General features: G+C 36.2%; 1 protein-coding gene across 1 annotated transcript in view; it reads left to right on the top strand.

Moving 5' to 3' along the window:
* Positions 1 to 19: 19 nt before the first annotated feature.
* sucla2 (succinate-CoA ligase ADP-forming subunit beta) overlaps positions 20 to 20001 on the top strand; it is a 22929-nt gene continuing 2947 nt past the window's right edge. The window contains exons 1-10 of the mRNA XM_073851574.1: positions 20 to 135; positions 3219 to 3414; positions 10960 to 11059; positions 11146 to 11308; positions 11518 to 11646; positions 11752 to 11890; positions 15396 to 15557; positions 15798 to 15940; positions 16033 to 16153; positions 16948 to 17036. Coding sequence (XP_073707675.1) covers positions 52 to 135; positions 3219 to 3414; positions 10960 to 11059; positions 11146 to 11308; positions 11518 to 11646; positions 11752 to 11890; positions 15396 to 15557; positions 15798 to 15940; positions 16033 to 16153; positions 16948 to 17036 — 1326 coding nt within the window. The 5' untranslated portion in view covers positions 20 to 51. The remainder of the gene's footprint in view (positions 136 to 3218; positions 3415 to 10959; positions 11060 to 11145; positions 11309 to 11517; positions 11647 to 11751; positions 11891 to 15395; positions 15558 to 15797; positions 15941 to 16032; positions 16154 to 16947; positions 17037 to 20001) is intronic.

The following is a 20001-nucleotide window of genomic DNA, read 5'->3' on the forward strand; positions in this document are numbered from 1 at the left end:
GGCGCGTCCAGTCATTTGTTTTTGTGCTGCGCTGCTTGTGCACAGAGCAACATGGCGACGTCCCTGATCTGTGGCCGGTTGTCCGCTGGACTGAGGAATTCCGGCTCCAGGACGACTTTAAGCTCGGCAGCTAAGGTCAGTTTTGCGTACACACATCAGATAACTTTATCAGACTTTCATTTGTAAAGTGGCTTGCTTTTTTGATCAGTTTTAGTGACACCAAGTGGGCGATTCTCCTTTGACATTAGCCTTCAGGCTAACTGCCTGTCAGCACTAGTAGTGATACTTGGGTTATCTACTGAGCGGATGCTCTTTTGCAGTTAGGCAGATTCGTGTTAAAATATATCTGGGAGTTTAATGTGTTTATTTCTTTATATGTTTTTTTTTTGTTTATATGATATCATACACACTGTACATGTCATCTGGGTTTCCGAGTTAACTTTGACCTACATTAACAGAGGGGCAGTCTGTTTTGTTTCACTTCAGTGTTTCTGTTCAACTGTGGTGCCAGCTGGTTAATAAAGTTCACTCTTTAAACACTCAGAACTGCAGATATGCCTGTTGCAATGAACAAAATTATACTGTTAACCATACTGAATCATACATTTCATATTCATAAATGTCTTATGTTTGGACATAGAAGGTAGTACCCTTGAGTAAGGTTGCTCCATAAAGGACTATTCCTATATTGAGTGTACTGTATATCACTTTGGATTACAGCAGATTATAATTAGTCAGTTAATCATCTCTATTTTTTTGTGTAGACAGTTTCAGTAGTTATGATACAACATTTTCTGATATCCCACATACAAGTTTTTGACTAGTAGTCTATAAAAGATTTTTAAAGTCTTTTCTGTTCACCAAGCCTGCATTTATTTGATCCAAAGTACAGCAAAAAATAGTAACATTTTTCTATTTGAATATATTTTAAATGTAATTTATTCCTGAAGTTTTTAGCATCATTACTTCAGTCACTTGATCCTTCAGAAATCATTTTGATTTCAGGTTTCTCTGATGAATAGAAATAGCTATGCATGCATTCTTGCAAAAGAAAAGTATTAAAAGTTGTAATTTCTGTCATTTCTTTCCACCCCCAAAAATTATACTGACTCTAAGCGTTTAATGGCATAGTGTATAAGTACAAAAGCTTTTTATTTAAGATAAATGCTGATCTTTGGATCTTTCTATTCGTCAAACAATCCTAAAAATGTACTCTAGCGTTTTAATCAGCATATTAGAATTATTTCTAAAGGATCATGTGACACTGAAGTAATGATGCTGAAATTCAGCTTTGATCACAGGATAAAAAAATAACATTTTAAAATATGTTAAACCAGAAAGCAGTTATTTTAAATAGTAAAAATATTTCTCAGTATTACTGCTTTTGCAGTATTTGGATCAAATAAATGCAGGCTTGGTAAGCAGAAGAGACTTCTTATAAAAAATAAAAATAAAAATCTTACTGTTCAAAAACTTTTGACTGGGAGTGTTTTACTGAAAACACTCTTGACTTTGCTCGGTGTCTACTAAATTCAGTTAACTGTTGAGCAACTGTGAAAGGGAATATCCTTTACCTTGTAAAGCTGAGACTTTGCTTGTTCTTGTTTCCATTTGTGGATTTCATTTAGCAATCCACAAAAGTTTGTGTTTGCAGTGTAAATATAACCATCAGTGATGCGCGGGTTGATCCGAAATGAGTGGGTGCCCGTGGTTACGAGTCATCCAAAAATATTTTTAATGATATTCGGGTCGCGGTCGGTCGGGTCGTTTGAAATAAAGATGCCAATTAAACCTTTGTAATTTATATAGTACTAGAGTAGACACAATTTTCTATGAAATACATAGACCTACACTTTATTGGCTGAATAATATTTACCTTTTGAATGTTGAGCGTTATTAACTGTTGAATAAATGCTGACGTGGGACAAAATGCCCGATTTCCCAACACGTTGAACTGAGCAATGCCATCGTACCATTTTAATAGGTTACTTTTAAACGCATATAGCTCAGTAATGTCAGTTTTATGTATTTTCTGAGAGGGGTGGGATTTTTGTTGGGAAAGTCGGGGGAGAGACGCACACTTTGATTAGACTGGATAAACACTCGCAGCATCTTAATTGTTAAGAAAATGGTATTCCTAATAAATGTCTCGAATATTTTGATTATGTCCAACGCTTCTCTTTCTTTTTGGAATTATTAGACACATTTCACTATGTCTTTTCAAATGCCTAGGTCTGTTTAATTTCCTTAATTATAAAATTTCTAGCTCTATTTTTAAAAGTTTATTCAAGCAATAATATATCAATTATCTCTTGTATATGCTTGTTTAAAACCAGGGATTAAAAACGAATTCCGAGTAAAAACAGTATTTTTTCTTTTCATTTCCAGAGAGTGAAACGAACGAAATTAAACATTACTTTATAAATTCAAAGCACTATAATTTCCTTATTCATTTGATACAACTATTATAGCTATACAAATATAAAATAATATTATTTTGTCGTATTCGTGATTCCTGAATTTATATATGAAAACTTCATTTTGAAGTGCATTCATTATGTTTGTATAAGAAAATTTGTTAACCTAGCCTATTAAGTTGATTTAATATTCTTGATCATTTTTAGAAGACGTTAAAAGTTAGGAAAAAATGAATTGGCTTGTAGTCTATATATATTTAGGGCTATAGGCTAATCTTTTTCTTAACTCTTATTACACTGTAGATCGAAATAAAATAATTCTTGATCATATTTAACATCGGAGAATCACAGACATAATTTAGAGCACTTCAAATACGAAACTATTTAAATCTGTATAAAGGAAAGACAAAATAAATCACAACAAGAACCATCTGTATTTTTCTTGTAATCAAGAACGTGTCTTTTGACAAAACTAGCCTACCTAATGCCGAATGATGTTTGACAGTGAACGCACCTCCACCGCAGCCGCATATAATCGCTGGTTTCAGTCGCAAATATTAAACATGCGGGTCAGGAAGCGGGTCGGGTACAATATTTACTTTTTTTTTTTTTTGTGGTCCGAGTTGCGGGCGGGTTAGTTGAAAATGACGGTCGGGTTCGGGTTGTTTATACATTGACCCACACATCACTGATGACCATGGCTTTATAGCAGCAATATCCCTTGTTCAGTCTCGTTTGCCAGGGTCAACAGAACTTGTGTTGGATTTAATTTGTATGTTCTCTCTTACTTTCAATTACCAGGTGCTTGGTGGGACATCGGGTCTATTTGGTAACCATGGCAACCAGCCGTCTCCAATGCTGTCAGTGCAGCAGCAGAGAAACCTCTCCCTGCATGAATACATGAGTATCGGGCTGCTGAAGGACGCGGGCATTTCAGTGCCCGAGGGTTTGGTGGCCAGCACGCCTGACGAGGCTTATGCTGTTGCCAAACAGATCGGTAAGAACATGTGAACATATGCCGCGCACTAATTAAGGAAAGTCGTCAATATTTATCCTCAAAGGGATGCTGGCTGCATAACTTTTCCATAACATATGCACAATGACTCATTTGTGTTTTCCACAGTTTATATATTGTACGCATTGGAATGATGTTGAGTAGTATTTCAACACAGCGTATATACATTTAGGGAATACCATTACCAGTTTTACACAGGTCAGATTACAGTTTTTTTTTAAACAGGACAGCTAGATTACCCTATTTTAGGGTCTTGAATTTACTGTGTTTGTGTTTCAGCTGTTGTGCTGTTCTCACACAGGCTGCAGTCTAAACATAGATTTGCACCACCTCTGGAGAATGTGGCTGGCCTAACCTTTAATCTGACTGTCAGCATATAGGCAGCACCTGCACAGAGCTGTGATGGACAGGCAGTGCTGTTAGCTGGAATAAAGGAGGGTAGGGTGTTACAACCATGCTTTAGCTTTAGACTGAGAAACATAAATAAACAATAGAGAATGGGTTTATGTGACTCATTACTTTAAAATCTTGGTGTGTCTCAGATCAGCATAAGATTGGACTTTACTCCTCAAAGGGATAGATCACACAAATATGAAAATTACTCCATGATTTACTCACCCTCAAGCCATCCTAGGTGTATATGACTTTCTTATTCAGATGAATACAGTTGGAGTTATTTAAACAGATAATAACATTAACATATAATAAAAACAGTGGCTCTTCCAAGCTTTACAATGACAGTGAATGGCTGCTAAGATTTTAAAGTCCAATAAAGTGCATATATTCATCATAAAAAGTACACACTTTCTGAAGTGAATCAGTGAGTTTTGTAAGAAAAAAATCCATATTTAAAAAGTTTTAAACCGTAATCTCTAGCTTTTACTAACTGTAGTGTTCCAGTGGATAATGTAGGTGTAAGCTCCAGTAAGAAAATGCTAGTCTTGCGAGGACCAAATTTTGTTTACAGTAAGGGAAAACCAGTCTCCTTTTGGCTTATATTCAAATCCTCTGACATTTTTCTTTACAAATCCTCATGACTAACGTTTTGTTTTGCTCTGTCCACTGCGCTTAAACATTTGTGCGTACACTAGTTAGCAGAAGCTAGAGAGTATGATTTATAAAGTTTTGAATATTAATATTTTTCTTACACAAACAGAATGATTCACTTCAGAAGCCCTTTATTAACCCCCTGGAGCCATGTGGAGTACTTTTTATAATGGATGGATGTAGAGCTGGGCGGTATGACCAAAAATTTATATCACGGTATTTTTCAAAAATATACGGTATCACGGTATATGACGGTATTTTTTTTTTTCATGCATGACTAGGTGTTAACCACATTTCCTAATAAATTAGAGAATAATTACTGCAGTATATTGGCTTACATTGACCGGACTAGTATTAACCCAGGTTTGATTGGTCTCAAAAAATGCTGCTGTTCACAAAGAAGTGACAGTGGCACTCATAATTGTAATGAGGTGAAGAAATCAGAATTCATGATTTGCAGTCAAAATACACAACACTTTATTGTGCATTCTTCACAAGTTCACATTTACAAGTCTACGTGTTTCTCTTCCAGCAGGAGGCGCTGTCAGAATGGTAGTATACAAAGTAGCGCAACAAACGTGCAGCGCTCATATTTATTCAATGGATAGCCTTTTGAAGTTTCATCGCAATTCTTGTCTTTCAGTCCCCACATTTTAGACCACCTGAAATCATAATTATGACTTTCATAACCCCCTAATAACACTGCAGTCATCAATGAAAATTAAGAGCTTTATTTAAGACTTTCAAAAACAAACCTTACACAAAATACGTTTCTTTTTTATTTATTTTTCCCACCATGTTCGGGGCACAAGAAAAATATTAAGGGACTAAATTAATATCAGCATATGAAGTATAATCGTCTCTCATTGTCTGAAAGAATGCACATCAGATGCTGAAAGTCAGTTTTTACTTTCACTTTAACATATTGATCAGTTTCCACGTTGCTTGTGTGATATCCATTGGCTTTAAAGCATAAATATTAATAAAAATACAGTATATAGAAAAGACATATCTTTGAAATATTGCGACGTAACACCAACGTAAAGCCATTGTTTTTCTCTCACTGAAAGCTACATCTGTCTGCGCACAATGCGCAGATCTCTGCTCTCATCTCTGCAGACACACCCCCTCTTGAAATTTCGGCATTACAAGTTTTGCAAATCGCTAACCCTGGGTCTTTCTCAGATATACTGAAATACGTCCACACCTCAGATGTGTTGCTTCAGACAAGCACGTGCAAGCTGCGGTTTCTGTTTGCGTCAACATACGTGTTCCCAGCGCTTTGTACGCACACACTCACCGGTATTGGGGTATATGAAAAATGAATATCATTTTAAAAAAAAACACCGGTATTCGGTATGAAAAGGTATACCGCCCAGCCCTAGATGGATGCACTTTATTTTGCTTCAAAATCTCAACACCCATTCACTGCCATTATAAAGCTTTAAAAAGCCAGGATGTTTTTTAATATAATTTCGATTGTATTCGTCTGAAAGAAAAAAGTCATGTACAACTAGGATAGCTTGAGGGTAAATAAATCATGGGGTGATTTTCATTTTTTGGTGAACTACCCCTTTAACTTTAATAATCATTTGCTGTGCATTAAATTTCTGGTAAAGGCACCAAACTATAACATTCAGGGTTGCAAAAAGTGGGAGTGCTTTATTTGCGAAATTGCAACATGGACAAAGTTGGAAATATACATAATTTCACAATGGCATTCTGTGGGGCACTTCCCTTTTTCAGTGCTCCAACATGGTATAACTATACAAGGTTTTGTTCGCTCAAAGTTGAAATTCATTTTAGTATTTATTAATACTCTTTTTGTCAGATCCCCTATAAATGATGTTCTTTTTTTTGGAACACAAAAAGGCGTTTATCAGAATGTTAATGCCACTTTTTAACATACATTGAAAGCAAGCATGAAAAAGGACTGAACAATTCCAGAAAAAGAGATAAAAACAGTAATATTGTGAAATATTTGTGCAAATTAATAGCTTTTCTGTTTAAATTTTTTTTTTCTTTGATGGAAAAACTGATTTTACTCAGCTATTACAGCCTTCGGTGTTTCATGATGCTTCAGTAATCATTCTAATATGATGATTGGATGTTCAAAAATAATGTTTTATTATTACCTATGTTGAAAACCATATTGCTTAATATTTTTGAGGCAACCGTGATGCATATTTTTAGGATTTGCTGATGAATGAAGCTCAGCTCAGAAAAAGAACAGCATTTAACTCAAATAGAAAGTGTTTAATATTATAAATGTCTTTACTGTCACATTCAATAAAATTAATGCTTTCATACTGAATAAACATTGTTAATTTATTTAAAAAAAACTGCCCCAGACTTTAATAGTAGTGTAGGGAGGAACCGTCAAATTCAAGTAATTAAAACAGTTCAGCCAAAAATGAAAAGTCTGTCATTAATTACTCACCATCATGTCATTTCAAACATGTAAGACCTTCATTCATCTTGGGAACACAAATTAACCTATTTTTGAAGAAATCTTGAGAGCTTTCTGACCTTGCATAGACAACGCTCACTACCACATTCAAGGCCCAAAAAGTAGTAAGGACATTGTTAAAATAGTCCATTTGACATCAGTGAATCAACCATAATCATGGGCGACATTTGACTCTTGAGTCAGGGGGGGGGCAAGAAAAAAAAATCAGATGTAAGCATTAAAACAGTGCCCTACGGTATTGCAGCACATCAAAGCAGTCAATTAAAGCGCTGCACTTCAGCCCGGGCCGATGGGCCCTGACTTTTTTTTACACCCCAGGGCTACGGCTTCGGGCCAATTTTCACGTCATAGTTCAGACCCGGGCCGGCATCGGGCCTGTTTTAGGCTTCTCCTTATTTTCATAATTTAGACATCCATCAATTATGGTGAAGAAAAAAATGCCGCGCTGGTGGAAACAACACGAAACTTCACTTTCGCTTTCACTTTTGAGACCGACTCAGACACCGTTTAGTTTGCTTTAGCGCAGCTGAATCCGCGTTCAAGCGCACACAATAGGCTAAAACTCGCCCCAAGCACCGACAAAAATAAATAACAATGAATGTGTCGAGGAAAGAGTAAGGACATAAATGAATTATTTATTAATTAATTTGTGTATTCTGAGTCAGTGTCGCAAAGATCCTGACTCGCAATCTCCTTTTTGGACGCGCCTTTAGAGAGAAATTCATCTTTACGGATTACATGAAAGAGTTTGTGCTTTTGATTTGTTTTATTTCGTTAAGTAATAATTTAAAGCTTTCTATTAGAGGTGGGCCGTTATCGGCGTTAACGTGCTGTGTTAACGTGAGACTCTTATCGGGCGATAAAAAATATATAGCCGTTAATCTATTCTCAAAGTTGGGTTGGGAGCTGGGTCTAAACTACGCAAGCTGCATATTTTAGCGTGGATGTCTACCTAGCCGAATTGAGTGTATGATGATCCGTGATCCGTACGGACCAAACCGGCTCGGCACGCATGTGATTCGCGGATTAACTGTTAAGTTTAACCATCATAGAGTAAAAGTTTATAATTGGCACATGTTTTGTCTTGCCAATTTACCAATTCAAACAATTTAAAAAGGGAATACGCACGCCGACGCACACACCTGAAGAGAGCACGCGCACAGAGAGAGAGAGAGAGAGAGGCGCGATTCAAACAGATTGATTCCTCTATCTTATTTTTGAACGGAAACGTACATACAAAGTCATGTCTTAATACCCGTTTTGGTATTCTGGTAAACACAGTCGGTTATGTCTTCAGTGAACCGAAACAGCTGAAAAAGAGATGCGTGCCAGTATTAGATACGTGCATTAGGCCTTAAAGAGACAGCAGCCAATAAATACCTGCAGTGAGAAGCACTGGTTATTTTACAATTAATTATTAAATTTCCGCACCTGAATTCTAGGGTTATTGATTTTATAAGTAACTTTATGTTGTATTCATTTACACTTGATATTTGTGTAATTGTTCTTGTTTTGTTACTGACTTTATTGGTTCAGCTAGTAGTGTTTGCTGTGGATTAGAAGTACTTGTAAGCATTCAGTAATTAGTAAAAAACAAACTTTTTTGTTTTTTTTGTTTTTTGCTGATCCGAAAAATGATCCGATCTGTGACTCCAAATCCATGATGTGATCCGAACCGTGAGTTTTGTGATCCGTTGCACCACTAATATCCATGACCGTGCGCATCTGTGTATTAATCTGCAACGAGCACCTCGCGCAGCCTTTTACTCAGAAGTACATGCAGTGTGGGAATAGTTGGTTACACAAGTTTGTATAGTTAATTGTGTTGTAAATGCAATTGTCAAGCAGTTTAAGATGCATTTTGGAAACAGGAGATGAGCCCCTGGTCTAATGCACCACCTGGCTTGAGAAACCCGATCTCAAAGACTTACTTTTAGTCATTATTTGGGTAGCACACATATTCTGAATGCCTTCAGCAGAATTCAAATTAGCCATTTTAATCTAGATTAATCTAGATTAATTCCAAAATTAATCTAGATTAATCTAGATTAAAAAAATTAATCTATGCCCACCCCTACTTTCTATAAATGTATTTATTATGTCTGTGAGGCATGCATTTCGCTTCATTTTGTTAAGCACTCCTGTTCAAGAACCAGACGGCAGAAAGCACATCATTTTTGTTTTCTTTATTTTATAAAAATGCTGTAACGTTTTTTTCGATGTATTAATCGTACTTTGTGAGCAAAAATGACGGATAATTTTAAATTGCTTCCAATGAAAAAAATGCAAGTGATCGCGCTGGTGCCTCGATGTCCTGCAAGCTTTAGCTTCCACTTTCTGCACAAACTATGCGCATATAGCGCACATCTATCTGTAACGTTTAAACTACCATTGTTTTGTACTTGAACTGTTTTATATCTATAGATTTCATTTTAAGCAAGTTGTGATGATTTGAGAAGGCAAACTGATCAAACAGGCTATGATCAGTCTTCCGCTGGGCGCTGTTCGGTAAATATATATATATATATCTAACGAATAAAAAATGCTCCAAGCGTTTTTTCTAAATTAGCTAAATAAAAAACGAAACAAAATATAAACATTTTGCCATTACATACAAAACTGAACTATTTTATAGCTGAAACAGTAAGTTGTTTTGGGAGAAGGGGAAAATATGTTTTTATCCCGTCTATTGCTTCACCGTTATTTCGAGAATAAACCCAGCGTAAATATGCAAATGTCACTCCCAAAACATATCAGCTTGCATGTGCCGAAAAACGAAAGTTTCAAATTCTAAACGGATTATAGCCTGGAAAGTGCAAAGCACGCTCCCCTTATTATCACTAAAAGTTCATAGAGATCTCACAAAATTCCGTTATAATTAATAAAGCTCTCTAAACTACACAATTAATATTTTATTTACATTGCGTCTACACTCATAAGATGATTCACGAGCGCACAAAACGGCACTTAATAAAAACCGATCAGGCGCTTTCAGCAGTGAGTGAATTCTGACAAGTGTTTCTAATTGTTCGGAAACAACAGATATGTCTGTGATTGGCTACATTGCTCAACGCTGCAAAAACACATTGGATAGTTTGCCAGATCTTCAGTTGCTTTGCTTTCGTTTGAGGCTTATATAGCACCGTCTAGTTCCCAAGTACAACCGAGCCTAAGCTTGGCTAAAGCAGTTGCAGCGGGGCTGTCGAGGATTCCATGACTAACCACAGGGGGGGCAACTGCCCCCCCTTGCCCCCCCCTAATGTCGCCCATGACCATAATGTTATGTTTTTGCATAAAGAAAACAAAAATAACAATTTAGAGTACCACAATGTATGCGAGTGGTGCTGCTGACACAGGATTCAGCGTTAAGTAATTAATGACAGAATTTAAATTTTTTAAGCAGGAAAAGAGCAACATGAACATTTTGCCTATATATCTTGTTGTTAAGATGGGTATTATGGGTTTGGAACAAAATGAGGGTGGGAAAATAACAAGATTATTTTTAATCCTTATACTAAAAAAAGATATTTCTGTCTATATTGTAATGAGATTGTAAAGTTACAACTCCCAGTACAAATTGTAAAAAACTCCACCTTATTGTTTTAACTAAACTGAGTTTATGACGCTGTGCCTTCTTAAATCATTCTAACTGGCGTCACATGTCTGCTGTTTTCATGGTTATGCAGTTTAAATCCTAGTGTTTAATCCTTCCCGGTTTGTTACGAGGCATTGCATTTATCATAACACTCAGGTGCAGCCTTTCATAAGCCTGTTCTGTATGTCTGTACAGCAGGTCTGTGCAGGTTTAGAGACTGTAACTAATTACACTGTGACTCACTGGTTGAGGATGCAGCAGTTCTGTAGTGAATTTTTCTTCTCTGGCAGGTCAATTTAAGTGGTGTTTGTTTGTTTGCTAATGAGCATGCCTTTGAGCATGGCAGTTTTGTGTATTTCTGTCTGTTTAGTTGGCATTATTCAAAGTTTTTGTTTATTCTTTCTCTTTTTCTCAGGCTCTAAAGACCTGGTGGTGAAAGCCCAAGTGTTGGCGGGTGGTCGAGGCAAAGGCACTTTTGAGGGAGGATTGAAAGGCGGAGTCAGAATCGTTTACTCGTGAGTGTTTGTGCCTACTTTATTGTTGATTACTTTATTACTTTTCCAATTTCCTCTTTGTGTTCTCACTCGCTTTGTGTCTGCAGGCCAGAGGAAGCGAGAGATATCTCCTCTAAGATGATTGGCAAGAAGCTGTTCACTAAGCAGACAGGAGAGGCAGGGCGGCTCTGTAACCAGGTGTTTATCTGCGAGCGCAGATACCCACGCAGAGAGTATTACTTTGCCATAACCATGGAGAGGTCCTACCAGGTGAGAGGTCGTCTGTGAAACAGCTCTGCATATGTGTGCAAAGTCTTTTTACAAGCATTCCAAAATGACATCATCATTTTGCATGCTGCAGTAAGCAGAACGACCAGTAGAGGGCAACTTTTACTGTGTCATGACCTGAAATGTCAGCACTTTTACTAGTTTCACCTGCCCTTAAAATGATGACATGGGTTCTACTCCACCCCCTACAGGGCCCTGTGCTGATTGGCAGTTCTCAAGGGGGTGTGAACATTGAGGATGTGGCTGCAGAGAATCCTGATGCTATTGTGAAAGAGCCTATTGATATCATGCAGGGAATAAAGATGGATCAGGCTATTAAGGTGAGGTGCAGAGTATAATATAGCTCTGCAAGACATTTCCCAAACTGACCCCTGCATGAAAAATGTTTTTATTCTTTTTTCTCTCTCTCTCTCTCTCTCTCTCAGGTGGCAGAGAAGATGGGTTTCCCTCCTGCATTGATCAACGAAGCTGCAGAAAATATGTTGAAACTCTATGATGTGTTCATAAAGTATGATGCATCTATGTTGGAGATCAACCCAATGGTGGAGGATTCATCTGGCATTGGTACCCAAAGCAGACACCTTGCACTTTAGATCATTATGCACACATTAAACAACCCAATCTTCAGGCTGCACGACATAAAATTAATTTTGGATAAGGCATTTTAATCATATAATCAGTAGCGCTGTGATTTTAGATTTTGTTTGCAGCTCATGATCCGGTATTTGTTTTTAGTATATCTGAGTGACTTGGCTCAGTTGTTCTGAATTGAGCTGCTTAAACACTGAGTCTGAAATACAGACTATATTTGCTGGCAAACTGCAAAAATAAAAGCTTAAAAGGTCATACAACCTTTTAAGTTCTCACCACAGTTTAAAAAAAAAAGTGGGCCTGGTGAGCTGCGGAGTAGAGGGGGAAGAGGGAAGACAGACAATACGGGCAACTTCGGTTGCAAACAGTTTGATTTCTCTCCCATTGAGTTAACAACACAAATAAATGCAGAATGTGCTGTTGCACCTCTAATAACTTTTAAGGCTTATTTTGCAGCGTTTATATAAGCTTTTTGATGGGTTGTGTCAAAGAGCTGTAAAAACCGGTTATACTTACTATATGAATGAATCGTGTTTGTGCCAAACTCCTAAAAAGCGAAAACAAACGCTCTCCTTTGATTCATGAGCTTTTTTCTCAGTTAATGTATGCAATATCACAGTCTGAAGCGTCTTTCACACATGAATAATTAAGTGAATCATCTTCACATTGGTTAAGAACATGCAGTCTCATGAATAATCATTAGACACTGATGTGACATCGAAGTACTATAGTCCCGGAAGACGGAAGACGAAAATAGTGCAAAAAGCTCAAAATTAACTAAAATAACTTCTGCTAAAATCTCAGAAAAAGTGGTCTAGGGTTTCATGACCCTTTATTTATCTTGAAAATTAAGACTGAAATATTATTAGTGATTGAACAGTTAAGATTTAAACATAATCTGAAAGCTGAGTAAATAAGATTTGTGTATAGTTTGTTAGGATAGGACAATATTTGGATGCAAAAAAATCTAAATATTGAGAAAATCACTGTTAAAGTTGTCCAAATGAGGTTCTTAGCAGTGTATATTACTTATCAAAAATTAAGTTTTAATATATTTATGGTAGGATATTTACCAAATATCTTCATGGAACATGATCTTTAGTTAATATTTGAATGATTTTGGCATAAAAGAAAAATTGATCATTTTGACCCATACAGTGTATTGTTGGCGATTGCTAGAAATATACCCATGATACTTATGACTGGTTTTGTGGTCCAGGGTCACAAATAAGAATGATAAACTACAAGCAGTAGGACAAAAAAGAAAAACTACAGTAGAACAAATCTTTAAGAAATGCAACATGCATTGTAAGCAAAATGTAAAAGTAAGCAAATGTAAAAAAAAAAAACTCTACATATTCTTCACTGTGTAAATTAAATATACATTTCTTCTTAATAAAATTACAAAAGTGATTTAGTCAAGAGCAGAGAAAGATTTTCTCTTTTGTTGTTTGTTTGACGTAACATGAATGACAGACAGGGGCAATAGACTGCTATCACTTTAAGAGCTACCCGGATCCAATAAACTGTTACGCATGTGTTTTCTTTTTCAGATTTTTGCTTTAACCATCCAAGGCCTGTAAAGTGTTCAATTAGGGCTGCCTTTTTTGTCAAAAAATCATAATCACGATTATTTTGGTCAATATTGTAATCGCGCTTATTTAACACGATTATGACTGAGTACAAAACTTTATATTAGTGATTAATTTAAAGATAGCAATACAGCAGAAAAAAAGATACAAATAAAAAAAGTGTTTAAAAAAATACTGAATACTAAAATAGTCTAACAATACTACAGAAATTGAATGTAATTGTTTGAATGTAAAATAAAACTTAATTTTTAAAAATGTTTTATTAATATTAAGCACAGAGACGGCAGAAGGAATATTATTTGTTGCCGCTTAAGTGCCACATGGATCCAATATACTGTTACACACGTATTTTCATTCTCAACCATTTATCATTTAAGACATAACTGACAAGGATTTACATGAATAATCACCAAGCACCTCATTTGGAAATATTTTTGTGTGTATTTGACCGTTTAGACGTGCACCTTGAGGTAAAAGATAACTTTACATGTCCGTGTTCTGCTCCATCTCTGAGCGCATACACAGAACAGCGCAAATTTTCTTACGCGCTGTTAAAAACACAACATCAAAGAAACATTAATAAATCAAGCATGTCCAGTTTTATGAAAGTCAAGTTACATGATTTTGCTGATTTCGATTTGCATGTGAAATTATGCTTTTATGGAGGAGCGAAATCGCACGGGGCGGAATGGGGTGCAAAAATCATTTCATTTCGATTACTGCATTTTCATGATTGTTTGAAGCAGAAATCACAAACCGAATTTCAATAAATTGCACAGCCCTCAATAGTTCAATACTTCCACGCTCTATGAGCACTGTCTTCATTTGCACATGGTTATAGTCTGTCTATCATGTCATGAACCTGTCTTTCATGCCGGCAGCCATATCACCCTGTAGCCCACGACTGGTCGCCCACTGAAGCTAAGCAGGGTTGAGCCTTGTCAGGTCCTGGATGGGAGAGACCTCCTGGAAAAACTAGGTTGCTTCTGAAAGAGGTGAAAGTGAGGCCAGCAGGGGGTGCTCACCCTGTGGTCTGTGTGGGTCCTAGCACCCCAGTATAGTGACGGGGACACTACACTGTCAATAAAGACATTAAACCGAGGTCCTGACTCTCTGTGGTCATTAAAAATGACCTCGGCATCCTGGCCAAATTTGCCCATTGGCCTCTGACCATCATGACCTCCTAATCATCCCCATATCTACTGATTGGCTTCATCACTCTGTCTCCTCTCTACCAGTAAGCTGGAGTGTGGTGGGCGTTCTGGTGCACTATGGCTGCCGTCGCATCATCCAGGTGGATGCTTCACACTGGTGTTGGATGAGGAGATGCCCCTAAGAGTGTAAAGCGCTTTGAGTGTCTAGAAAAGCGCTATATAAATGTAATGAATTATTATTATTATATAGTGAAATTTGTTCTTTTTCACTGCTGACCCTATGTCAATGGCTTAAAATCACTTTTTCTTTTTAAACCGCAATGTGTAAAACGCTTGCAAACAAGAAGTTTTAGTGAGCATGTAGTCAAATCTCTTTTGACAAATTTCTACCGGTTAATTATGTCTAATGGTATATCGCCCACCCATACTGTTCACTTTATGGTTAGTTCTTGTAAAATGAGTAAATGTGAATAAGCAAAAAACTAAAATATTTTACCTTTTCCCACAAATTGTTGAGCCCTAGGATAATCCATGCTAAATAAAGCAATTGTTCAGCTGATACACTCCCCAACAGGCTGCAAATACAGCTATTCAAGTCATGTGTTGGAAATTCCTGTATTTTTTCATTTTGCAATATCTATTCTATCTATTCTATTCTACCCAACATTATAATACTGTGCAACAGGCCCATAGATTCATGCATTGATAAATGTTTTCTTTTGTGCTTTGCAGTAATGTGTATGGACGCTAAGATCAATTTTGACTCGAACGCTGCCTATAGACAGAAGAAAGTGTTCGACATGCGAGACTGGACCCAGGAGGACGCCAGAGACAGACAGGCAGCCAAAGCAGATCTCAACTACATCGGTCTAGACGGGACTATTGGCTGTCTGGGTCAGTACAAAAACCCACAAACATCCATTAGATGATCATTATCACAGCATTGTGTGGAGGATTTAAAAACCCAAACCCACTTATCATCATTTGTCATATTTTGACATTTATATATAAAGAATTAGAGCTGAAGATCTTTATATATTACATTTTGAACGGTGTAGATGCAATTTGTACCATTTTGACTAGTTTGAATATGTGTATGTGTAAATCTATACATGTGATGCCACCTGTGTTTAGTCAATGGGGCTGGACTTGCTATGGCAACTATGGACATCATTAAACTACATGGTGGAACACCTGCTAACTTCCTGGATGTTGGAGGTGGAGCCACTGCACAGCAGGTGACGGAGGCCTTCAAGCTTATCACCTCTGATAAAAAGGTAATGTCAAGGTCAAAGGAATTACATTGGCTTTTGTTTTTATTGAACCTTGCATGTCAGAAGTAGTTCAAAGTTTGTTTTCTCTGTAACAGGTCCAAGCTATTTTGGTGAACATCTTTGGTGGCATCATGCGGTGTGACATAATTGCACAGGGCATTATCATGGCTGTCACTGACTTAGAACTGAGAATCCCCATCGTAGTGCGGTTACAAGGTGAGAGAGACCAAACTTAATGCTATGATTGTGATTGATGGCGCGGGTAACTTTGATTAATGGAGAGGTGAAGAGATGGTTTTTACCCATTAAAAATATTTTCAGTTCCTATACTTTATTCAAAAGGGTGCTGATCTGAAAATTTGAATCATATTATCAGTTTTACCCATAAGAACAAGGAAGTATAAGTTGGTTTGATTGGAATGTCACATGAACAGGAAACACAGCAGTGCACAGTGGTCATGGAAAACTTGGACATATTAGGGGAAGGTTTTAAAAGCCTGGAAAAAAGGAGAAATAGCAATTAAAAATTACTTTAGTGAATATTGATTTTTTTTATTTTTTATAATGATTTAAAAATGTTTCATGTATAAAGTAAATCTTGCTTGCAAGCCATTACGATATCCAGATTGTTTCAGTTTCTTCTTTTCAAAGAACGAACCAGAAGAACCAGTTCACCCATCGGTCAAACTTCTTCATAGAATACTTTCGAGAAATCTGAATTATTAAAAATCCTTATCCAGTAACTGCGGATGACTAGAAAGGTCATGGAAAAGTCCTGGAAATTCATTAGTCAAAAACTGTGGGAACATTGTACTGTCTACATCAATAAAAGATCCCTCAAAAAGACACAAAACACATATCTCCCATGAAGACCTGGAATGTCAGGAAGAGAAGAAACATTGACAGAAGTGTGACACAAAGGAAAAAGGTGTCTGGAAAGGGATATTTGTGCAGGTGGCTCATGTTTTCTGTCCTTCATCTCACTCTCATCATGCTTGTCTGATCTCCAGGAACAAGAGTGGACGATGCCAAGGCTCTGATCGCTGCCAGCCCTCTGAAGATCCTGGCCTGTGATGATCTGGACGAGGCAGCCAAAATGGTGCGTTGCTCTTATTTATGCATGCGTATGGGCAAATCGAAACTGACATAGGGTGGAATTGCTCAGAAGAATCTGCCCATCATGGTTCAGGAATCAAATTGGTAGTCCAAAGAAATATGAGGTTTTAAAAAATGAAACAAAAATGAAAAATCTGTCATCGTTTAGTCACCCCTGAATTGTTCAAAGCTCATATCACTTTCTTGAGAGACAGGGCAAAACGTCCAACTATTTACCTGCCTTAATGTTTAAAATGTATGGAAACCCATACTTGCAACTTTTTATCTCTGAATTCTAAGAGATTTTTTTCTTGCAATTGCGAGTTTACATCTTGATTTGTGAGATATAAACTCACAATTGAGAATTATACAGTTAGAAACATTGCGTGATACAAACTAGAATTCTGACCTTTTCCTCAGAATTGTGAAATAATATTAACTCTCTATTGCGAGCTATAGTCAAAATAAAAAAAAAGTGAGAATTGTTAGTATCACACAATTCTGAGAAAAAAGTGAAAATTCTTTGTATCAATTCTGAGAAAAAAAGTTAAAATTGCGAGTTTGTAAAAAAAGTTTGAAAAAAAAAAAAGTGAGAATTGCTAGCTTGTATCACAATTCTGTGAAAAAGTGAGACTTGGGAGTTAGTATTCATACGATTCTAAGAAAAATGAGAATTCTTAGTCTATCAATTCTGAGAAAAAGTGAGAATTGCGAGTTTGTATCACAATTCTGAGAGAAAAGACAGAATTGTGAATTAGTATCACAATTCTTTGAAAAAAAAAAGTGAGAATTGTGAGTTTGTATCACAATTCTGAGAAAAAAAGTTAAAATTGCAAGTTTGTAAAAAAAGTTTGAAAAAAAAGTGAGAATTGCTAGCTTGTATCACAATTCTGTGAAAAAGTGAGACTTGGGAGTTAGTATTCATACGATTCTAAGAAAAAAGCGAGAATTGCGAGTTTGTATCACAATTCTGAGAGAAATGTCAGAATTGCGAGTTAGTATCACGATTCTAAGAAAAAAGTGAGAATTCTTAGTCTGTATCAATTCTGAGAAAAAGTGAGAATTGCGAGTTTGTATCAATTCTGAGAGAAAAGACAGAATTGTGAATTAGTATCACAATTCTGAGAAAAAAAGAGAGAATTGCGAGTTTATATCACACAATTCTGAGAAAAAAAATGAGAATTTTGAGCTAGTATCACAATTCTGAGAGAAAAGTGAGAATTGCGAGTTAGTAACACAATCCTAAAAAAAAAAGAGAATTGTGAGTTTGTATCAATTCTGAGAAATAAAAGTCCAAGTTGTTTTTTTACACTTAACATTTACACTTAACTTTTTTTTTTTTTTTTAGAGAATAAACACATGCATTAGAAATAATGGGTTTTACAACACTTTACAACAAGGTTCATTTTATTAATAGTAGTTAAATCATTAGGTTTCATGAACTAACAATGAAACATTTGATAATATTATTTTTTCTACATATATTATTTTATTATTTTAAGTTAAAAATAAAAATAAATACATAATTACGGTGACGCATTGCTGCCGCACACTTAATTTTTTTCCCACTCAGCTATGTCGTTATAACGAGATCTTTTCTCGTAAAAACGACATCTTTTCTCGTTAAAACGACATCTTTTCTCGTAAAAACGAGATCTTTTCTCGTTAAAACGAGATCTTTTCTCGTTAAAACGACATAATTTTCTCGTTAAAACGACATAATTTTCTCGTTAAAACGACATATTTTTCTCGCAATAACGACATATTATGTCATACCATCTGATGTTCCTGTTATAGACATGTGAGGGAGCTAAGCGTTTGTCCGCGCTGCCTTCGCCAGTCCTGACCTAAAGGAGGATGCATGCTGCTGGAGTTATATAGAAATACACTGTTTAAATAACTTTAAAGTAATTGTTTAAATTGTAGCAGCATGTTCATTAGGATTAATCTCCATTCTAATCTGCCCTCAGACCCAGAGGATTTAAGATGATCAGATCAAAACTGTTATTTCTGACTCTGAGCTTGGAATATTATTTGGATGAAAGTTTGATTTTACAGAAAATTTAAATAGTATCAGAAATAAATAAAAGAAAAATGACACACGGTTTGATCGTGTTATGGTGATGATGATTTCGTTCTGTTTAAAAAAATGAAAATAAATAAATAAAGCCAGATTTTATTTAATGAAAAGAGTGCTTATGCTTTAATATTTGTGCGTGAGCGGCCCGGAAAAGTCACTTTTCAACTCAGCCTGTCTTTACGGTCTGTCCCATCATGCAGAATAAATGTTCGTCTGATGTACCGCTCTGCAAATTAGTCACAACAACGTTTCTTTGCAAGTCTCATTTATAAAGCGCAACACGGCACTTCTCGGGTCGGCGTCAGCGCGATCCCTTACTTTGTGATTACAGAGGAAAGAAATATAAATGTCTGCTTTATTTTATGAACTTCCACGATAACAACAAAACGTTACAAATTGCCTTTGTAAAAATACAGGGTGCGCTCTCGCAATTTATGTCTCTCTATGCAGCTTGAAAGGTCTACTTCAATAAAAGAATCGGAAACAAAATTGTGTTTACTTAATTCGTAATAAATCCAACAAGAGGTAATGTACAGTCTTTCCCGTGTGAGTTCATTATCTGTAACCTACCATTGTGCTTACACTCAGAGACTGCGCAGCATATTTCCACAGTAGCCTATAATCCAGATGAAAAACCGAATTCGTGGCTTGATTCAGCTAAAGATAAAATTTAATAATACATAATAAATAATGTGTAATTTGTATATAATCATACTAAGTATCAAGGCCGCACAGGCATGTTAAATTAATATTCAAGCAATAAGCTCATGTTTTACCCACGAACAAAAATACAAAATGAAATAATAATAACAATAGGCTACTCAAATTGTTATTATGCTTATTATTATTATTATTACAAAATCTTATTTAAGATAATCAAAACTATTAA

This window comes from Garra rufa, chromosome 12 (genome assembly GCF_049309525.1).
Source record: "Garra rufa chromosome 12, GarRuf1.0, whole genome shotgun sequence".
NCBI lineage: Eukaryota > Metazoa > Chordata > Actinopteri > Cypriniformes > Cyprinidae > Garra > Garra rufa.